At 37.6% G+C, this 23294-nt stretch overlaps 1 protein-coding gene across 3 annotated transcripts in view; it reads right to left on the reverse strand.

Moving 5' to 3' along the window:
• The window catches only part of KANSL1L (KAT8 regulatory NSL complex subunit 1 like), a 60023-nt gene that overhangs the window by 28445 nt on the left and 8284 nt on the right, over positions 1–23294 (reverse strand). For 2 of the 3 annotated variants that reach the window (XR_008967035.1, XM_057389862.1), the window contains exons 3-5: positions 9177–9318; positions 5279–5476; positions 2533–2654 (exon numbers count right to left, since the gene is read on the reverse strand). Coding sequence is in view for 2 of the 3 variants with exons in the window: in XM_057389862.1 (XP_057245845.1) it covers positions 2533–2654; positions 5279–5476; positions 9177–9318 (462 nt within the window). In the remaining variant the exon portion in view is untranslated. The remainder of the gene's footprint in view (positions 1–2532; positions 2655–5278; positions 5477–9176; positions 9319–23294) is intronic. The other variant, XM_057389864.1, reaches the window with a different exon arrangement.

Consider the following 23294-nt stretch of genomic DNA (forward strand, 5'->3'; position numbering starts at 1 on the left):
GAGTAACCCATTTAGTCTGACCCTAGTTTGAGTGGATTTCAAAGTACAAAATGAACCACAGCCAGATGTGAAAGYGGTGAATTTGCTAGAATGCTTTCAAAGATAGGGTGGCCTTTCTTGTTCTTGACTTTACTTCCAGATGCACGCCTGCACAGCAAGCCATCAGACAGGCACTATTTGTCCTGAAGTAATCAATTTTTCCTTCCTCTCCTCTCATAAGAAGGTGTGTATCACTAGCTTAGGCTACTGCTTCTGTGAGCATCCACCTTCATGCAATGCTTTGGGCTAATCTTGCCACCTAGACTCAACTGAGCAAGGAAAAGCCATACAGAAAAAGGAAGGCATCAATATAATTAGATTTGACAAATGGCAATTCAAGGTTACCCATATTCAGACAACCARCAACTGTACATGCACACAGTAACTGTACCTCCACTTCCATTGCCTACAGCCCACATAACCAACTGTACTTCAGCCCACAATTACCAGCCCCAAAGCATCTCATACTTAGACCTACTTTAAACATGGACTGTTGTGGTTTTTACATCAACAGCCTACAAATAATTTCAAGAATTTACTTAAGTGAAAATCGTTATAATCTGTTTTTTCCCCTCTAAAAAACAAAAAAAAAATCTCCTTCCTTTCCATTTTATATRGATTTTGCTTTCCAAAATACTGATACAGTCACAGTGAGTTCTAGAAAAAGCAAGGGGAGAAGCAGCCAAGAATTAAGTTAACTGCAGCATATAATTTAATAATAAAATTAATAATGCAATTAATTGAACACACAGCTACTACAACAACAAAATACTACCAAACACTCAAAAAAAYCGCAAGTAGGAGGCAGTGACTTTCCCTGCAGAATTCTCATGATAACCACTCTATTTCATGCATTTTTAATGAAAGTATTTATTTGCATATTTCAAAACACTTCATAAGCAGCAAAAAATAAAAACTAAGTGTTTAACTCATGTTTAAGACAGCMTCTCGAAAGCCCTAAAGTCTCTCAGACTCCCTTCCAAAACCTAACTTGCCCAACTCCCACTTAGAGCTATGGCACTGAGAAAATCTTCCAAGTTCTAACGTTTTTCTTTGGGTTTTTATAGGTCTTGAGTAGAAAACAACCAACCTTAGAGAGAATGATCCATGASCAAACAATGTGTTACTCGTGAAAGGGAAAGACTAACTTTGGACAGTGCCTAATAAATAAGAAGAGAATTGGCTTGAAGTTACATCGTAAGAGTCTCTCATCATGAAGTCAACTTCATACACTCCTAACAATATTTTTAAAAGCAGGAATTCTTCCTCATCTGTCTCATGAAAATGTCACAGGTCCAAGATAGCCTAAATTCTTCCACATACTCATCTCTACCAACAACTCCTGTTTCAGGGCTATTTTTATTCCGTATCTCAGAAGAATCTTCTGATTTTCCCTTACATCATCTATAAGCAATTGATACATCAGGAGCAGAGATGTTACATTCCCGGACCCCTTCATCCTTAAAATTTAGGGCACAATCACACAATTACTGTGGAACAGATGGCAGCTACAGAAGCTGCCCATCCAAGCTGCTCATTATAATCTCTTTGTGGGAGGCTACAGTCTCTGCAGCAAAGCTGACACAGACAGTGTGGCCAGCTCTTCTTGGAGTCRGGAGCCAGGGAATTATGTTCTGCTGCACACTCTGCCATAAACACCCCAGCTCTAGTGGGGAACAGTTTTTTCATCCACCTGAATCTAATTAAGGTTTCTTCATCCACCTGAACCTGCAAATAACAACAACCTGTCCATCCTCAAAAATCACATCACAACTATGTCAGGAGAAATATCCACCATACCTAGATCTTTTGCAACTGTAGTCAATCACCTTAATGTTATTTTGAGACTAATACTTTTTACAGCCTATACTGTACTTAGAATCTTTGGCTAAAAGATGGAATTACCAAGTAGCATGGACTAGCACTGAGAAACACTTTTCTAAAATATTMATTTCAAGCAACAGTCATCCTGGAAGGTATGTCTATCCATAACAAAATATCTTGAATGGAAAATAATATCTCCAAATTCCTGAAAATGTAGGTGGCAAAGATAAACTCGGCCTTTTATTGAAGACTGATCTGCTTAAAATTAATGAAGTTGCCACCCTGACCCCTGCTGAGACACATGTGATGCTGCTTACATATTCTAATCTAGTTTGTCAGTTTTCCAGAAATAAAGCCACACTTGTTATGACAGAATGCATTAAGTGCCAAACAATCAGAAGTGTGTTTCTGTATTCTTCCACTACTCCACAGGTTCATCTTCCCAGTATTTAAATGTATTTAATTTACAGTGACTACACTTTTATTATGTCTTCAGGAACAACACAAAACCCTACTATTTTCAACCTTACACCCGAGAATTGTCTTCTCCTRAAGCCTGCAGAAAGCAGCTCTCTTTTCCCGATTTAATACTGTAATGATTATCAGTTCCATATAGATAACTTTACCAAAAGTTATTCTCAAAGAAACTCCTACCACACTGTCACCCACCTGAAGGAGATGCCATTGACCAGCTGTCTGTGCCTACAGGTCTTGGAYGAAAGAGATGAAGAAGCAGGATTCAGATTGAGTGGAGCAATTAGGCTGCTGATGATTTCACTCAGTTGAGCACTCTGGAAAAAAAAATAAAAGTAGTCAGACTTTTAAGCAGACTCAACAGCTCAAAGGTCCTGGGTTCTTGCTGCATTCCTACTTAGGATTCAAGTCCCATACATCATGCAATAATCATATGTAGCTTCTTCCTATGAATGRCCATGTTGGCATGGTCATTCTTTCACAATTATTATGTTCAACTCTACCAAAATCCAAGTAAAACACCAACAAAACACAAACACAACCCTGAATATTGTTAATATATTTGAAGTAGTACCCCAAACACAATAGTGATCTTAACATTGTAACCCAAGGTCTTTAAAAGGGAAAAAGAAACCAGGAACACTTTATTGCTGATATTACAACAGCTGCAGCCAGAGCTGCAAACTGGCCATTTGACAAGCATTTCAACAGGGGAAAAAAAAAGGTCAACTGACTATTCATTGTACGTTTTGTACAATTAAAAGAATCCTCTGCATTGCTCACTGTAGTTTGACAAAAGTGTTTTTATAAAACGAAGTGTAACTACATGAGGACTACTGTAATGGCAGACAGAATGGATAAAATCTTCYGATATCCTCAAAAATAGCAACAAGAGGCAACCGCCACCCTTCCTCCTGAAAAAAAAAACCCGACTTTCAGAACTGACCCAAAACAAATGAAACAAATGTAGTTAATTTGTTAAGACTAAGAATTACTCCTTGCAAAGCAATGAATTGTGGACTCACTCCAAATAACATTTCACAATGATTTTTTGTTTTAAATGTCAGACTTAAAGGCTATTCTTACAATAAAAGTAGCTGTCTTAGAAGAAACTGTGTTCTGCACACTGAACAGAAATTAAACATATCTGAAATTGCATGCCTCTTTTTTTTTTTTTAAAAAAAAAAGCCATTCACATTACTTTGTTGAATTTTCATTCAGAGCTAAGAATGTTTAAAACATGAATTGCTAAAGGTTACCCATTAAGTTTTCTTTACATTTTGATTTTACATTTACATTTATGCAGAAAGAGAAACAATTTTTTTTGTTTTATTACAACTCACATATTTTCTTTCAATGTTTAAGTGATGTGATCAGGTAAAAATTTCACATCAGAATTAAAAATTCAGGGATGGATATTAAAAAACAGAAATAGCAAGTCAATTATAGAAGGACTAGACAAAGCAAACAAGATGGCAGTAAAATAGTTATACTGATTTTAAAATCTCAACAGAATTAATTCTGTAAGGAACAAAGTCKCTTCTGAATATGAAAGCATAAAAACAATGGCAGACTTCCAAAACACAAAGAAAAACACATATACAAAACATACAGCTTGCAGCAYTGCTGCTCTTGACACTGAACAAGAAACTCTGACTTTCAGTGTTAAGAATAGAACTGGTAGTCAAAAACAAAATCAAACCCCAAAGCTTTTAGGGGCATAAAAGGGGAGAAATCCAATGTGATCTGTGAGATGTGTTTGATAAATAACACCTTTACTTCTAAGTAATTTTCAGTTCATTGAAGTTCTTGRACCSTTTRGACCAAGTTTGTGGCTACCTGGGGACCAGGAAATCAACCACTATCACTTATAATCGTGAAAAGTCTTACTGGTGTGTGCGTTTAATTCTCTAAGCCACCACTTCAAGAGGGTCCATTCACCACATTCTAAAAATGTTCTTTGGGTTACCTTATGCAATTGCCAGCACTGAGCATATAAATTTCATGTCTCATTGCTTCACTCCTGCCTGTGATGGTTAAGATTTATCCACCAATGGAAACATTTTAAGAACAGGAAAGTATGACTATCAAATAAGAAAAAATTGCACAGAAATTCAGGAACATGCACTAGTACTTAATGCTACTGCTTTTACCCATTTTAAAAAAATGTGCGTAGTACCAGAAATTTATGTAGAGCAGCAGAGAAATATATTAATGCCTCATAGTGGCTTTGTCAGTTTGTGTTACACAAACTGCATAAATTCATTCTGAAAAACAAATTTCCAGTATCTCCTTAAGGAATGTGATCCTACCACATCCTTTATGTACTTTCAAGCAAAAGAAAACCCTGCTGAAGTCTACATCATMCTTCCTGGAATCAACCWTGAAAACACCTGTTTTGAACACCAKGAAGGAAAACTCCACTCATAACTATGCCTCCACTGTACCTGGTACGTACCTGCAATTCCTCAGCTCTGAACTAGAGTTCTAAAATGTTTGAAAAGGCAGATGACCAATAGTATTCTGGTGGGGCATTTTTTTTAGATTTCCAAATTAAAAAAAAAAATATATATATATAAAAAAGAGATATATATATACTCTGTCAGCTGTACTCTTTCATCTCACATTAAGTACTTCCCGAAACAACCTGTGGCAACTCTACACTGACCCCAGCTATAATGCAGGGGCAGGTTTGTGGATGTTTTTAGAGGCTGTTATGTGTTCTCTTGGAGGGAAACCAAGCATTAACAYAGACAAGTCAGAAATAAAAGTTAATTTGTAAACCTAGTGTGCAGTATAGTTAATTTAAGCCCTTCAATTAATCATCACCCACTCCYGGACTGTAAAATATCTTTCTTTTTGAAGTCATCACCATGGAACCTCCCTATTTCTGAAGTCAATCACTTGGCTTAACTGACAACTCAGTTTTATTTTACTTTACCTGTTTTTCTATGTTTCGTAAAAGCAGAGTAGGACTGCTGGGTGACATTTCAAAGTCATGATCCGGCAAAGAATCCTGTCTCTCAATGGCAGCTTGCGAATTTCCTGTGGCGTYTAATAAAGCTTCTTGGTCTGTCAATTGCATTTGCTTCTTCAAAATGTCTTTTGGAAATGGAAATTCTTCTAAGACCACCATCCCCTGGACAACAGCAATTGAACATRGTTGACAATGGATTAACTCTCCTAAATAATTTTGAAGGGGCAGTCAAATCTGGCACATCCCTCTTAAATCCTCCCACCAACATTTGAGCACTTAAGCTAGATTTTAAATACACTTAGCAGCTAAAATATGGAAATACTAGGCATTTTTATTAAGAAAAAGCTGCATCAATAATGCTACTCTTGGTAACAGCAATCACTCCAGTGTTATACCACTGCGTAAACATTTGCCAAAAYTCAAATCAGAAATTCCTGTTTACTAAGAGTATTATAAGATGATCTGCCTGCTGATTTAAAATGAGATTTTTCTGTAAGAAATGTCCACCCTATGATTTAAACTTGGTTTTAGTCATCACAGTCAATAAATTTTGCTGGAGATAATTTAAAGTGCTCTATTTATCTTATTCCTATCCATGTTCTAAGCAAAACATCAAGGCTGTTATTTTCATGTAGCAGAAATTATACAATTCTAAATAAAACCTTTTTACAATTTAATAACTGATTTTTTTTAAGATTTAGAGTTTGAAAATTAGAAGTAATTATCCTAAATATTCTAGCACTCTCACTGCTTTTCTTTCAAGACCACTTGTAAAAATGTGGTATCAGACGTGGTGTACCATCTACAATGCTAGTCAATAAGATCTGTAACCTATATGGTAAGGAAAAAACAGAGTTTCATAAATGGAACTAGGAAAATAATACCCTGTGTTTTCCACATGACAGATTAGAAAAATAGAAGTGTCTAGTACAATCCTAGGTAATGTATAATGTGGTTTAAGAACTTAAAATTTTAAACAAAATAAAAGCAAAAATAACCTTGTCACAGACAAACACAGTCCTCAAACAGTCCCTTGGTTTGTCATTATCATGAGCAAATAAATTTAATACTAGAAAAGGCTATCAAACCTCCACAGGCTTTTTTCAAAGAGAAAGGGAAAGAACTTATCTGCTTTTAAGAACTAGCTTACTCCAATATCCAGCAGATTTAAAAGAATGGGACCTTTCAATTACTGCCTCAAATTTGTCTTTCTAATGAGAATATTCCACACTATCAAAAACCAAGGGAGACTGTCATAATGGGAACACAAGGAAGCCCTATTGCTATTTCTTTAAGCAAGACTGACTTCACCTAGGTTGTGGCTGTGGAAAAACTAAAGATCCTGTAGTTGCAGCAAGAACTTGACTCCTGCCTCAGCAGCAATTGGCCTTAAAACATAAAAGCATGTCTCAAAGAGACTTCAAAGATGAGACTAGGAAAAAAAAGTGAAATTGTCTTGTTCTCATTGTGCCTAACTTATTCCCTTGTTTCAGTTATAAATTCAAAGCTGAGAACAAAGATATTCTCTAAAAATAAACAAAGGTTCTTGAAAACTTTGTTTAATGCCTAAAAAGGGCATAGAGATTCTAAATGTCCATCAAGTTAAAGCTAGATTTTCCACATAGATCATCATCTGTGCTTTTCCATTCACAGTAGATGGACACAAATCTAGACCAGTAGCAATACATTCAAGGAAATTGAAGTAGAAAATTTTTGTGCGCCRTAACAGGAGGACAATCTACCTCAACAGCTTTAGACTCCTTTAGAACTTAGAATCTTTAGGTCTTTTTAGTAAAAGGATCATAGATCGTGACCACAGAGAATCTAAAAAGTCTAAAACCCAAATTCTGAAGTCAGAGGAATGGGAAGACACACCCTAAACATGGTGAAAAGAGGGACATACACACACACACACACACACACACACACAAGCTTCCAATGGAATTTTATTTAAGTTTTAGAAACCTGTTTACCAAGCATGGAAAGAACAAAGCAGAAAAGGAAGAGGAAAATTGACAGATGGTATGGAAAGGGAGAGATGAAATAGGCACAGAAGAAAGTAAGAAGAGCAAAGAATTAGAAGAYTAATACCATCTCTATAGGTATTACAAGTAAAATGGGTTACAATCAGTAGGTTYTGACAGTGACTGCCATCCTCCCCAAATGGAATGGTTTTGTTTTGCAGGTATAGATTTTTTTTTTAAATGAGAACATCCAAAGGTGCTACTTCTGTGTGTGTTGAGATGAAGAAGACCAGGAAACAGCCCAAAAGTTACTTATCTCCCTTCCTATTGCATTACATGCTCAAGGTGCTCAAGGAGTGGCATTTTGTTTGAAATCATTGTTCCCTGGTTATGAATCACAGTTTTTTCCACTCAAAACACTTTARAAGCACTCTGAAACCATTAAACACATCATTCAAATTCTAATGATATTGTGTAACTCCTCTGCAGATASTAAATGAAAACAAAGAGCTCTCCTATCAGCCCACATGCCCTTCCATAGCTGCTGCACTGGTGTACTATAAACATGTACACAAAAAAAAATCCCATCTGAAGAAAATACGTGCCTGCCTTCACTATGGGACACTATGCCAAACTAAACTAAACACCACAGCAGGTAAAACAGGCATGAAGTTTCAAAAACAAATGTCTCTAAAAATCTTCACCAAGAAGATGAGTTGGCTCCAAGCCAACCCACCACCTAATGCTAAGGAAATGCATGACTGAAAGAATGTTTTTCCTCTTATTTCTCTGATATTTATTTCTCGATCTTCCATAGCTCATCTGACCTACACCATCATAAAGGCTGACAGCTTTTGGGTATAACAATGTGCATCAAACTGGCATTTAGGACAACAAATGCATTCTCACCGCTCACCAAAACACAAAATCTCCTTTCCAAGACTCTTAAACAAAGGCTCTTCAATTCTTTGTAAAGAAAAACCTGACTGGGGATAAGCTGGATATGAAAAGAAGGACTTTGAGGGCAAAAGGAGAAGACAGAATATTTTTCCTTTATGTGTYCAGAGGGAAACGCTCTCTGAGGTGACTTTCCTCTCCTTTTAAACTCCCTCTTAAGTCTCATGTTCAGCCACATAAGCTCTAAAACATCTTCTGGCTCCTCTCAGTTGTGCTTATCTGACCCCCAACACAGACCAGAGAACYTACATGAGGCTCATTGATGAAGAGTCCAAAAGCCCTCATCTAAACCCCCTCACCGCCACACCACCTCACACAGGTTTGGCTTCTTTTATCTGAGAATGACCTGAGGAACCCATTAATTTGATAGCTAGATTACTAATGGTTTAGGAATGTAACTTTCCCATGTCTAGCCAGTTCAATTTACAAAAACTAGTACATGAATAACACACATTGGAATTTTAGTAATAATTAATCCTTGACCTGTTCAAAGTGCWGTACAAACATTAACGAGCTAATCCTCAGAATAAACATGCACTGTAAGTAACACAAAACCCATCCTTGAAAGACCATAATACAAAAATGAATAATCAACCATCCCACCTGAAAAGCCAATCTCGCCTCTCCTGCAGAGCAAAAAACCAGTGTGATAAAGGCAGTACTGTGTGCTGGGCCCCTGAAAGCCACTAATGAAGTCACTTATCATAGATACAAAGGTAAGAGTGCCCAAATCCCAGTCCTATACTGGTGCTTTAGGGTACAATAGTTTTTAGCTCCTGATGTCTTTCCCATTAAACTCTGCAGGTGATAGCCTGCACAAACACAAGAAGTCCAGGGCAAAACAAACAATGGCAACAAGGAATACAAATACAAATAAATATTACAAGAAACACTGTCAAAAGATGATTTGAAAAGCCCATTTATGTGCTTACAGACAATACCTTGGTGGCACGTATCTGCCTGTGAAGGTCAGTTAGTTGTTGAATTTTGTATTCTAGTTCTGAAATCTGGGCTTGAAGCCATGTCCAACGGCTGCCAATTCTAGCTCTTTCTGAGAGCCACTTCCATTCAGAAGTATAGCTGCTGTGAAGACAAAATGCTGGTTAGTCCATAAATAAAGATAACTACATTTACACAAGAACATTTTTGACAGCTGCTTGGCCTCATGTTGCAAGCATCTCAGTTGCTTTCAGAAGACATCTGATTACACCCATCCACTTTCACATCAGCTTATTTCAGTAGCAAAGAACTTGTTCAAACCAGTACAAACCATGCTCAGTGGCTATTCCCACACGAAGCTAGTTTTTTGTTCTGGATTATAAAACTTAGAGCTGGATAAATGACCAAACTCTAATAGTTAAGACTGATTACAAATGTGTAAAGAATTCCAGTAACTTCATCAGCAAGAATCCAAACTCTTACCCCATGGTTCCTCTCACAAGCCTTCACAAATATTGATTGCTAACAATTGGAATCTAATAAAACACCATCCAGCAATGACCAGGTAGACATCAGGTCACTGCCCAAAGAAAACCAACTAAGTAGTTAAGATTTCCTTTATTTAAGCTGTTTTATGAATACCTGTGTCAGTTTAGTATAGTCAGGTCACTCTTGGTGCTGTTTGAAATAGATGCTTTTTGTAACACAAAAAATATGCCTCCTGGTACTTGACATTGTGAACACCTCAATTATTATGTTAAATTCATCACTGTTATCAGTAAACATTACTCAACCTACCTATTAAACAAATGAATGATGAAACCATACCATGCAACAAACAATATTCAAACAAGTTTAAGCAACACAGACAACACAATGCAATATAGTTATATACTAAAATGCAATATAGTTATATAATAAAATATAACTTCCACTATCCTACCATTAACTGAGTTTATTTATTTACAGAAAACAGATTTTTTTTTCCCCAGTGAAGGGGTCACAAGTAGTTTGCCACAGCTAACTTAAAAGACCAGTAAAAACAAAAATCTAATTTCTGGAAAAGAAGTGCTTTTCCTCCAGTTACTAGCATAATTACTGGATCTAAATCCTTGACAAAACAGTAAGTTTTGCACATGCAGAATACATTATCTCCTTTTCCTCACGCAATGAAGGGTACTGAAGTATCACAAATGATAAGAGAAAAAGCAGATGCCAATCAATTGCCACAGAAACATACAAGTTCAATGTTTTCATGCAGAACTTTGTGTCAACTACCCCAACAACAWAGAAAGGTAACACAGTCCCCTGCAGAAGATGCTAGACGTGTCCTGGAATGAGTAGGGAACACCATCAAATCTGAGAGTCCTAATATTTTCAAGGTCAATAATATAAAACATAACTCAAAATTTCAGAACTTTTAGTCTAATTTAGGTATCATAAGTAGTAAGAATAGACACAATCTCTGGTAGGTCACCTCTAAGATACATAATCTTCTCCCTTTTTAACATAAATTATTGTCCCACATAATTTATCACTAGTTAAAAGGGTTTAAACTCTCTCCCACACAGACAAAACGAATATATGAAATTAGACAGGATACTGAAACATTGTATTTAAATCCAAATTCTACAAGGAAGCAGTGTGGATTACAAGCAAAAAGAAACTCAAAGAACTCTGTAAATATGCATAATAATAAACTACTTACATATTCTACTAGTAATTTTCTTGTAAGAAAAAAGTATGAAATCATCTTGTGAAAATCTATTTTTCTGACAACCTCTTTTTATTTCTCTTTATTTTCCCATTATTACCAGCAAAAAGTAAAGAGTCACAGTCTTCCTGACAAAAACTTCTCTGGGATGTACAGGYTCTGCACATTTGCACTCCTGGAAGTCAGAAAATATGAATCTGAATTCCAAGTTTTTAATTAAATSTGTTCACACAAGTGTGGTGGCTGGAATAGTTAGGATTTGTCCCAGGACCCTGATCTGGCAAAAAGCTAGTCCTAAAAAAGAGCTGCTTAATAAGTCGATAAAAATCCCTTAGTTAATAATTTTAACGAAAAAAAAAAAAGTTAAAGAGCAATAAAAAGGACAATCGACAAAAACCCAAGAGGAGTAGTGAAGTGTTTATTTCTGCTTCTTTCTCAAAAGGCAATTGAAYAAATGAACAATGACACCCCACAAACCAGGGCATTGTAACAAGAAAGGCAAGGTGAAAAGAAAGAAATCACATGGACAGATTCAGCTCCCAAGCTAGATGCAACAGTTTGAGGAGAAAGGTAAGCTACCCTCAGACTGAGGAACAGGCAGCAAATGAGAAGAAAAGCAAAGTATCCTGTACAGCTGKGAAACAAGAAACAGAATGGAAAGGGCCAGAGCTGGTCTTATGTTGCCTACAGTGCATGGAATCCACAACCAATACTGAACCTCAGCTCACAGTAGAAGGACTGTTGAATGTTCTAACCTCTGTATATTACTGTCTCACATATACAACAAAAATTTTCTGTGAAGTTATATCACAAGTTATTTTTCAAAACTGAGTTTGCATTTCTTTTTCCCTTAAACACAGTATTTAATCTCGAATCAATTGCATTCACTGTTGAACATATTAAATACATTTTGGCTTCATTCTAAAACATTATGAAAGTATTTCTTAAGGCTTTAAATYATATTGTATAATTAAAATAACAGCATTTAATTAYRCTGTGTAACAATGTCCTCAGGCCCCACTCTAAGGAAAGGTTTCCATCAAAGTAAACACAAATATTTTATGCTAAACCCAAAGAAAACAATTTGAGCTCCTCTCTCTTGCCCAAGTGCCTGCTCTAAGACTTGGGCAGCTATATGRTGACATGGATTAGAGAGTTGCTCCTGGTTAATTTTAACTTCAGGGGCAGCATGACTGAAGAAAGTTGAAGTCTAGAACCCTTTCCCAGTTTGATATATTGCAGGCAGGGTAAGAAACTCAGTCATTGCTGAACTCTGTTTCCATCTCTGTCACTCCTATTTGTTTGATCTTGCATTATTTTTTACCATCTTTGCCTCTAAGCCTACTCCTCTACAATTTTTTAGTWAAGCTTCTAACTCCCAAGGAAGATAAAACCACTATGAGCTATTCTCACACTCCTGAAGTGAGCTGTTTGCATGCAAAGTAGTATGGCCACTCAAGTGACAAATGATAACCTATTTCTGCAATAAAAAAAAAAAAAATCTGAAACAAACAATGAACCTGTAATTTTTTTCCTAGGATGCTAGGGAGTAAAGCTTAACATTCACTCAACAAAGGAACTTGTTTCAATATGGCTTCAGARAATTTGTTGATTCTGCAAACCCTGGGAAGAAAAAAACAAAAACAARAARAAAACAACCACAAGCAATCACAAAAATAACYAGGCCTATCACTGAAGGAGAAAGTCAGAAGGAAGAAGGTGCACAAGTAGAAGCTCTTGTTCTTGTYTTCTGTTGGGAATGAGACAAGAAAAAAGAAGTTTCTGGCTGTCCCACTTCCTGTGTGCTCCTTTCGCAAAGCGTCAYTACTTGGTTTCCTTGCTTTTGACTCTAACATACATCCTCAACAGGAATTCCAAAATCGTTCTTCTGCTGGCAACTGAGTATAAACCATGTTAGAGAGGCAAAGTTTCTCCTGTTCAGTACTGTAGTACAGCAGACTATTAAATTTGCATATAAATTTACGGCTCTTTCAACGACTCTAAATCTGCAGATGATCTCCTACATTCATCCAGGGCTATTAGAACTGGAAGAGAACATTGGAAGAGCAATACTGACTTTGTATGAATAAAATACCTCATTTAAATTGCCCTAGAAAAACATGCTGGAATTGCATTAGGGGCAAAACTCGTTTCCATGTGAAATACCTGCCTGCATTTCTATTTTGGTTGGACTGCAGGTCAATCCTGCATGACTTGCAATAGAAGGAAAGAAAAGAAACACACAAGAACAAACAAGGCACAAGGAGCACAGACACAAATGCAGACAGTMAAAGTATGATCAAAAATGTAACTARAAGCAGACATTYAGKCTGTACTGGGGCATCCCAAAATAYGGCAAAGAATTCAACTGGGGATCATCAGCAATAGCAGAGGCAGTGTAAGCAGTTTATCAAACCCACTTTCTTCTGCTGAAACTGAAGAGGCAAGTAAAGAGCACTAAGTACTGCTGTAACAGCACAACAGTTACTGTTGCCAGAACTGAAAGAAGTTTTCAGCCCTGACCCAAGGACAGAATACATAGATGAACCCCTCAGCACTTTCACCTTCCACCAAAGAGAACCACTGAGAACAAACCATGTTTTTAAATAACTAAACCAATGTTGCAGAACACAGCAGGACCCCCAGAAGAATTTCCAGTGCCTTCATTGTGTTTTAGGTAAGATTTATGTTTTCCCACTATCTAAGATCAGCCTGTCTCAAAAAAAATAAATGCAGGCAACCTGAGTCCAAAGGGGAACTGCAAAGCAAGATAAAATTGCTGTGCTACACACACTATTGTTTGGTGTTTGTGCGTGGGTTTGGGACTTTTTTGGTTACAAGAGAGGAGGTGGAATTTAAACATTTAAGACATATTTTTATATGCAAACAAAACAATAAGCCTGAAAACAGTTCATAAATGATGAAGAAGAAACACTGTGGTGTTTAAAATGCACAACACACACAGAACCTGAGATTGACAGTAACTATCCAGGAAATTTGGTTCCAGTACRTATGGTGAGCACAGGAAATAGTATTTTAGAGTGTGCAGCCCTGTGACCATGGCAAGATTCGACACAAATATCTTATATGCTGAAAATCAAAAGGAAGCTAGGGCCTTCTAGCTTCATAACTCCCAGAGGGAAGAATTAGCATGTCCTACCATGACAAGTCTGCAGGGACAATGACAGGATGCTTCCTGCTGAACAAGGAAGGAGCATGCTTGCAACAGACACACACCAAAACTCAAAGAAATGCATTTGCCAACCCATAACACAGTCACTTTTCGAAAGGCTTTAAAAACACCAATATTTTCAAGTAACAATGCTCTTGAAATACACACAAGCCAGAGAGCAAGGCACTCACATAGAGAGGGTGGGAAAAAAGGCCTCCAGTTTCAAAATTCTTCATTAAACATAAGAAYGGCCGTTGTTCCTGACGTTCCCTCACACTTACACTTCTGCTCAGTCTCTCAGCATGGGGTATTTTGAYCTTTCTGCTTGGTGATGTTCCCTTCAGTTTAATCCACATCACTCTGGCACGCAGCTTGCAGATGATACAGTCCTAAAGTGACCTCTACCATCCCTGTGGTTCATCTCCTCTTCTTGGAAACTCCTGGGGTAACAGAGMCCTATTGCCAATCACATAGCAGTGAAGTATTTGGGAGCAAGAAATAGCTCATAAACCAGAGTGACCCTACCCTCAGGATAAAGAGCTAATCACCCTGTTYAGTGGGAGTCACTGAAAACAATGGCAGAAAGTTATTGTCTATATGAACAACTGATCTCTGTAAACTGAAAAGCATAAAGAAATCAGAAGGTTCTCAGTCTTTAAATCCCATCCAGACATCGTAAGACTCAGCATGAAATTCATGAAACATTGAGAAAAAAATCACTCATCCCTCAGCTCTCTTGGGAAGCTCACTCAGTTGTACAAAAATACAAAATATTCTCCACATGGGACTCTATCACAAATGCTCCACAGAATACTAGTGTGGAGGGAGTCCCTCTAGGACTGGAGCTGAAAGCTGTGAATTTCCTCAGCTACCCCTAGTTTTACACCAGCATTACAGTCAGCTTTCTCACTACACATGGTAAAGCCCMAAAAGCAACTGTCCTGAATATAAGCATTTTCTTGTGAGCCACTAATRTGTGTCCAGGGCTTCTGATACCTTTGGTCAGCATGTTGGGGAAATTCAACAYACCCATTTTTCTTCTCTATGCAGATGCTGACATTAAATAAAAGATTACCTAAGAAGACTAGAAGATACTATAAAATATTCAAAATTAGGTGAATTCAGATATGCTTGTATTTTGGATAACTTTATCTACATTTTATTCATGAGATAAAAGTGTGCCCACTCCCAACCAAAACCTCCAATGACTGCAATGGCTGAACAAACATGTCCAACTATGAAATGACCTGTAAATGCTCTCTCAAGGACTAATTCTTCCAGCACACCTACATAATGTTTGTTTTCAGAATGAACTAACTTCAGTTGTTGTTGAAGTATTAATTCCCCTGGATCAGTTAACTGTTAAACCCATAATAACTACATAACTAAAAAAAAACAAACAGTCAGTGCTGTTTTATGAATGCAATCTCTTCTATGCATTCCTGAGTGTGGAAAAGATTTAAACAAACTGGAACAAAATCTATCCTCTAGTATTATAGCAAATCAACACTACACAAAAAAACGATTTACTGTGGCAGTTCACTCAAAAGGCCTTTGCTCAATCTGGGAGTAACATGCTGCTGTTTTGGGATAACCAACACTAAACCAAGCTATGCACCCCCTGCCCCTGACTCCCACTCCAAAAAGTCAATCAAGGGAATTTTTCTGGTACTCAAACTTAGCCTGCAATCTCTGTGAAGATCTGCAGCCAGRTCATTCTTCTGAACCTTTCCAGGTTGCTATGTCCTTTGGTATTTAACAAAATTTTTATGTGGCAGACATTTTCCTCTGAAATATTAATAGCTTACCAAAACATGGGGTTACAGCTCTCCCTATCATCTACAGATACCAGCAACTGCTTATCACAACAATTTCTGGCACCCATGCCTGGTCCCACCATCTCTGACACAATGAGGCTGTTTAACACTTTCAGAATTGGATCCAATAATGTATGCTGATACCAGCACCTGATACCAAAAAAACTGTATCCAGCTGAACATTTCTGTTATGCCATCAGCCTGAGAAATTTATGCAGTAACACCTAAAATTATCAACCATACCTGTAATTTTTCCTCAAAGAGAAAATTCGTGGGGGAAAAAAATTAAGTAGCAAGGAATTAGGCAGCAGAGTCAAATTTTTACATCTTACTGAGATGAGGAGAAGGAGAAGGAGAGAAGAGGAAAATCGATATTCACAAAAAAAAGGCTGTAGAAAAAAACCTGAAAATATGAAAATGAAAAGTCTCTGTGCTTGGATACCTAGCAAGGGAGAGATTTCATAAGAATTTCACTGGCRCTGTATATATGCTCCCTCATCTGAGAAATTGCATCTTCCAAACTGATGAAATGCCACAGTCAGTGTTTGCCTGCTACAGGGTTCCTGCAAAGAATCATGCTACTACTGCTGTTTTATGTTAGAAACTGAACTGTTACACTTGCATTGAATTGTTAACTCAATTTAGTGACAGAATAAACCAAAAATTCAGCTTCTTAAAGAATCTGTTACAGTGTTGAATCTTTTCCATGGCTGGCTTCACAACCTGGCAGGTGCTTTTCATCTCCAATTCTGTTTACATAATTCTTTAGAGCTGTGTTAATTATTAAATGCCAAATGGGTTAGTAAAGGTGGAGTCATTCAGAATATTAACTGCCCAAGAAGTAGAAACCTGCAAAAGGTAAACAAGCAGCAGCATAAATAAATAATTAATAAAATCTAAAAAAACTGAAGCATGCTGTAAATTGAGTATTTGACAATGGCTTTTGTTAAAAATATTTTAATATTAATTTTTAAGATTATATTGTCTGCTCCAGCACCCCAGCATGCTRTAYATCAGTCCAATGTGAAGCAGAGAARCAGACAGTGCTAAAACRCAGAGAGAGAAACTTCAAGAATAGCAGGGCTCCCTAGAAACAAGCTTCTTTTCTTGCCTTTGAAATGGCACAACATCAATAGACTAACAACAAAACACCAGGAACACAGGCCTAGAAATTCTAAGTATTACACAACTGCCCTTGAAAAAAGAAACCAAGTAGTGCTATGTCTGTAGCCCATGCTCAACATAAGGCAGAGCTTACAAAACACATTCCTTTAAAGATTTGTGCAAACAGAACTTTATGACAGCACCCAAGCAGCATATCAGTGATGTCCAGCCACTGAAGCTTATTCCAAAACCTGTATGTATATAGGAAAAGATGGGTATAGTATTCATGTAAGCTCCATCTTATAACTCAGTGTGTATATATATATATATATATATATATATATATATATATATATGCAAATAAATATATATGTGTGTGTGTGTGTGTAGTATCAGATTCAATATAAAATGTATAAGAACCATACTCTTTTTTGAGACATTTTGGACAACTACCAGTTGAACCAGGAAGGTTCATGCCAGGTRCACTGGAAATCAGCAGCAGGCTTTTGGCAGTGGAGAGGTTAGAGCCCTACAGAGCAGTGCCAAACTGCCCCAGCAGGGACTGCCAGTAGAGTCAGGAAGGGCTGTGGTAGRTCGGAGAAATCAGGCGAGAAAGAGCAGGAGCAACAGCAAARATACCAGCACACACTGATGTCCATRTCCCACTGCTGGAATGTGCCTCGCRTGGGRGATWCAGTGGGGAAGGGGCTAATGGGAGAGCTGCAGAGTGCTCTTCTGGCTGGGAGGATTTGGACACATCGGTCCCACTCCAGGCCCTGATGCCTGGACCCACCCCATGTGAGGGATCCAAARGAAGTTTCAGAGGGGCTGTGCTGAGTATCCAACCCCCAGGCCAGGAGCCCACAGCAGCACGGCCCCAGCAGGTACCCTGACACCTGCACTGGGGTCATGGGACACCCTGGTACAGGAGAAATCCAGGCCGTGGGCCGCCCCCTGCCAGTTGCTGCAAGCCATGCTGTGATTAGGCAACAGAGGAGAAAACAAAGAGAACTTGGCCATCTGCTTCACAGGGCAAGGATGGAGGTCCTTCTGAGGTTAAACCACACGATTCAGTCTGCAAGGACAAGGGGCAGGAAGTGTAATGAGATTTGAGCAGTTTTGTATTTGGGTGTTTTCTAGGAGCCTGGGATTGAATTTCACTAAGTTTTACTGCTGCTCAGTCTACTCCATGGCCTGGGAAGAAAGGGAGTTTATAGTGCATGTACATTCAACTATAGATCTTCAGGTTTTTCTCCAATACCAGAATCAGTAATTAAAGGTTTGCTAATTGAAAATTGAATTGATTCCCCAATAGAAAACTTCTTTTGACTCATAACAGCTGGGCAAAGTGCGCGGATGAAAATAAAATAATTTACAACCATTTCAGTAAAAAAAGAGCACAGGTAAATATATTTAAATCCTACATCTAACATCACATTCGTAACCCATATTTAGCWGTATGAATGAATCCCTGTTACAGGAGAGCATTCCTATTTTGGGAAGTCTTTATGCACGCTTTTTACTTCATGTGAAAAGGAAAGCATTTAAATTATTTCCTGTATCAGGGGCCCATGTATGCTGATTTTCAAAGGCACTGGATGTATCCCTTTGAAGTAGATTCTCACAAAATCAATGTTAGCTATAAACCAAAATAACACTACCCTTCCTTTACAAGAAGTTATAAAGACAGTTCATTGTTGTTTGCAAACAAATATTTTAATTAAAACGAACATATTTCACTACTCAGTGGAAGAAGAAAGCTAGCTATAAAACACTGATTAATCAGCAGTTGACATCAAGCACCAAATTCTTGTCTCCAATTTAATTAAGCATACAAGGTTACATAGGTGAACACATGTACTGAACAGTACTACACTGTTGCCTGTGTATTAAACAGCTATTAAGGAGAGTACTGCCAAGTTTTTATTTAGGATGAATTCAACACCTATCTAACTTWGTTGAATTCATCTGACATTCCCAGCTCTGAGTTTCCCTTGCAGGTTAAAACCTGTTAAACCTTCTGCCTTTCATCAAAACCTTTCAGTCTGCCTTCAGCAGCTGCAAAAACAACGTAATTAYAGGTTAGAAATCAGGATCCCCACTCATAAGAACATTTCTGTGATATTGTGAGAACAAAGTCTTGCTCAACAGCAAGTTTTTATTGCTGTAAATGAGATCTCTAAAGCAAAACAGTAAATGCATGTGGGACCCTAAAGAAGTTACAAATCCATCTCATGGAAATCCAAGCAAGTGAGGTTAAATATATTCTGAAATAATACATGGATCCCTAGAGTAAAAACAAAAGGTAATGTAAAGCTATGTTTTCTTTCATTTTCCTCCCACATCCTGAAGAATTGAGAGAATGTAATTCTTGAAAAAGCAACATATAAAACATTCTTAAACCAGCATATTATTAGTATTAGTATATATTCCTAACCAATGAATATATAYTTATGCAAAAGCCTTCATATTAATGTTCTACGCAAATAAGACATTTCCTGGACTTATAAGCTAAAAAGGCCTTAAAAACTGGAAACAAGCTGGGCTTTGCGCTTAAGAGCAGCAGTTAGTCCTGGCAAACTCTCTTCCTCCCCTTCCCAAACCCAAAATTCAGTTCTCATATCAGGTATGGAGTGAAATTAGAGCTCATTGTTGAAAATTAGGATCTGACCTTGCAAAAACAAACAGCCTCCCTTTATAATGTGRCCCAAAGAATTGCAACAAACCCTGTCCCTTACGCAGTGCCATATATAGCCAGGCCTGCAGAACTACATTGATGTTGCTCAGTTAGCCATGAGAAAAAATGCTAGGAAAAATGGAAAATAATCTAGAACAAACAAATTAGATCTGGAGATACTAGTCATAATGTTTTCTTCCTTCCTGTATTCTCTCTGCCTTAAYGATCCACTCCCCATCATGTGTTTGTACTAAAAGCAGGTTTCCCATCTTTTCAACTAGCAAGCCAAGGGGGAAAAAATAAAGGAGAAAAAAAAAATTTACTATCGCTTCACATTCATTATAAAATACTGAATAAAATTAAAAAAACACACAATAAACCCTGTGGGCATGGAAAATGTAACAGTTCGTCTTCAAAATATAACAGTGCATCTTCGTCAGTCTGGATGTGGCTGGAGAATAATCAGTAAAACATGTCTTTCAGAAATCAGAGGAAAAGTGTGAAAACATTTCAGAGGGGGAAAAAAAAATCCTACCAAATTATATAAAAGGATTGCATTCAGAGAGGGAAAGAACTGAGAAAACAGGGCACAGGACTWTTCATGAAAAGAAAGAGCTACTTATTTTGCAGAAAAATATATTGCAAGCAGTTTTTATGTCTAATCRATTAGATACATGTATTACTGTTTGATGGAGTGGAGTGAAGTGAGCAGCTCTTTCTTCAAAGAACCCCAGTGATGTATCTTTTGATTCTGGAAGATCATACATGTAAGTGTACACAGAAGAAAAACTCTGCACCCTCCAACTTTAAAGGTTTCCCAAACGACCACCTGAGCACTAGAGTTCCTTGTGGTACATTGTACTTCCTACCACCTCAGAAACAGATGAAAAATACATCAATAAGAAGGTGGAGTTGGCCTAGCAGGATGCACATTGCTCCCAGAGTGGWGCTGTGTTGTCAAAAAACTTTTGAGCTCACATCCAATTCACTTTGTTTGAAATCTATAACTATATCTACCTATAATCTTTCATCTTCATCAACCACAAAGATCAGCACGTTTCAAGTAAACTCAGCTGGTTAAATGTTGTTTATACTGCATTTCAAGTGTTAGTTACAAATTCCTAAAGGAATTACTAACGGTCAACTTTGTGTTGCCTTCCTTGGGCCCCCTGTCTGCTCCAGTTGCTAACACTTAACAGGGAGCCAGCAAGCAGCACCAAACAACTGCCTCAGAGAAACTACAAAGGACTACCACATCCCTGGGTAGTAGGATTTTCCTATGCCTAAAGGGYGGAATGGTACAAAAATGCACCAAAAATTTGCTGGAAATGTGGTGCAATTAAAACTGGCAGGTTAAAGACGTTCATGAGCTGACAGTAGCAGCAAAATCACAAAGGTCCTGAAGACAGACTCATTTTTTTCATATTTCTTTTTAGTAGACACTCAAAAGAGTAAAATACGTTTTAAGCTCTTGAAATGGGATGAGCCTTTCAATTACTCTAGGAACTAAAGAAGTTCAGTAAGTACTCTGAATTGCCTTCACCAGCAGACCAAGAATCCCTCTGGTCTTGAGAACAGAATCTATGTAAGGCATTAACAATGGTCTAAATATGTTACAACAGCTATTTGCAACTAAACAACAAAGGTATTGAAATAGATGGATAAAAACTATCTTACTTGAGCCACAAAGCATTGAGATACAGCTCAGAAGAGCTCATGTCAACACTCATTGGGAAAAATTCAGGAYAATGAGAATGAACAGGTTTAAAATGCTAAAAATAACTTCAGTTTTTTTTTCCTGGCATGAGGAATTGGAGCTGGAATCAACTTCTCCCTCCTGATGGGAAACAGACTGTTCTCAGGTAAACATGGTAACTTGAAGGTTCCTCCCGGCCTTGCACACTGGATTGACACCTCCTCCCCCCACAAAAAGGATGAAAAACATTGAAGTGATGACAATGACCAGACACCAGTGTGATTATACCCTCAACTTAAATGCAATTGGTATACTTCGATATGGACAAAACCAAAACATTCTTTCCACTGATCACTACATTACCTGAACCCTACAGTATCTGCAGTTAAGTATTATGAAGACTRTCACAGAGGAATTCAGAGTAAAAGCCCTCAGTATGAAAAATAAAGTCACAGGTCATGAATATCCTCTCATCTATATGATGCCATTGTTTCTGGAAAGCACTTAGAGCCAGTTCCCGAGGAGAGAAAGGCATTTCAAAGCATGTAAATCCACTCAGCAGAACTAAAAATGTATATTAACTTTGTTTCTTTAATCCACATAAAAGGCAATCCAACGGGCCTTAAAGTGGCTAGGCTCAAGAAACAACRAATCTCACCAGCTGTGCTAGTGAATGAATATCCGGTTTACCTTCGTTACCTAGAAGAAAAAGGGCATCATTTTAGCTAGAAAGACAAATTTTAGGAAAGTTGGAGAAATGAAGAAAAACATAGCAAGCTGAAGATACTGATAAACCCAAGTAAGAGATAGCCTGTCTTCACTCCAGTGTTAATTCAAGCATTGCCTCAGCCTAGGCACACAGACAAATCTTTGCTTAAATCAGGCAATACTTTTAACTCTGAGCTTGCTGGCACAGCAGCACACCTCAAACRCCAGTGATTCTTTCCCTGCCAATGTAACAAAGCTGCTGCTGCTGGACTGCAGCTCATCAGTAAGAACATAAAAAAAGGAGAAAAATAATCAAGCCAAAATAAAGGTTGAGTCAGACTATAGATCACCTACCCAGTTCTCCTGCCTCTTCACAGTGGCTAACAGTGTTACAACAGGGCAGGCATGGAGGGAGCAGGGCTTCTCCAGAACATTCCCTCAGCTGCCAGCAATAGCAGCTTGGGGAGTTTCCTGAGCCAAAGGTGCTGGTTTTGCACTTTATAATCCTCTGTGGATTTTCCATCAGTGCAATAAAGCAAACTGAGTAAACCTTAAGTGGAAAGGTAACTTAAGGAACCCCAAAAGCCACAAGAAGGAATAAAGGTAAAGGACTGGCAGGCAGAGATAGAAATGTAAGTGTCCCTGGCAGGAAGGAAAAAAACAATCACACAAAACTTTGGTTCAAGTTTCACATATTCACTATCCTCTGAGAATCAACAATTTCTCAAGAGTTTTCTTTTCCAGTTCATTTAATAACAAGATAAGAATCCTAGAGGCAGAGCTACTTTTCAAAAGTTCAAGTATATCAGTTAGGAGAAGAATGTTCTTCTCCTATGCTGGGGAGAGCACAAATGATATTTTTCATTAAAATATTTCAAAAGAATAATTATTTTGCAAACTCAAATATTTAAGGTGATCCTAACTTAGCTAGCAAGCCATTACGCTTTGGTTGGACTTCAGCACAGTATTTACCATTCTGACAATATGTAAAAGAAAATGAAAACCTTTTCTCCTCTGTTTTTCAGACCTACAGAGCTTAGCAGAACACAGCAGTGATTTGATACAGCCTTGCTAGACTGAAACTATAAACACAAAACAGGGCACAGCTCTTCCAATTTCAGAAGCTTACTTGATTTTTTTCTGAACACTACGTTTTTCAGGAAGCAGAATAGGAAGTAAGTGTTTTTAAGTATATTTTAATTTATCTTTTCTAGACACTCTAACAGCAAAGG

Source organism: Malurus melanocephalus, unplaced genomic scaffold, assembly GCF_030028575.1.
Source record: "Malurus melanocephalus ecotype Western Australia unplaced genomic scaffold, MMel_1.1 scaffold_20, whole genome shotgun sequence".
In the NCBI taxonomy this organism is placed as follows: domain Eukaryota; kingdom Metazoa; phylum Chordata; class Aves; order Passeriformes; family Maluridae; genus Malurus; species Malurus melanocephalus.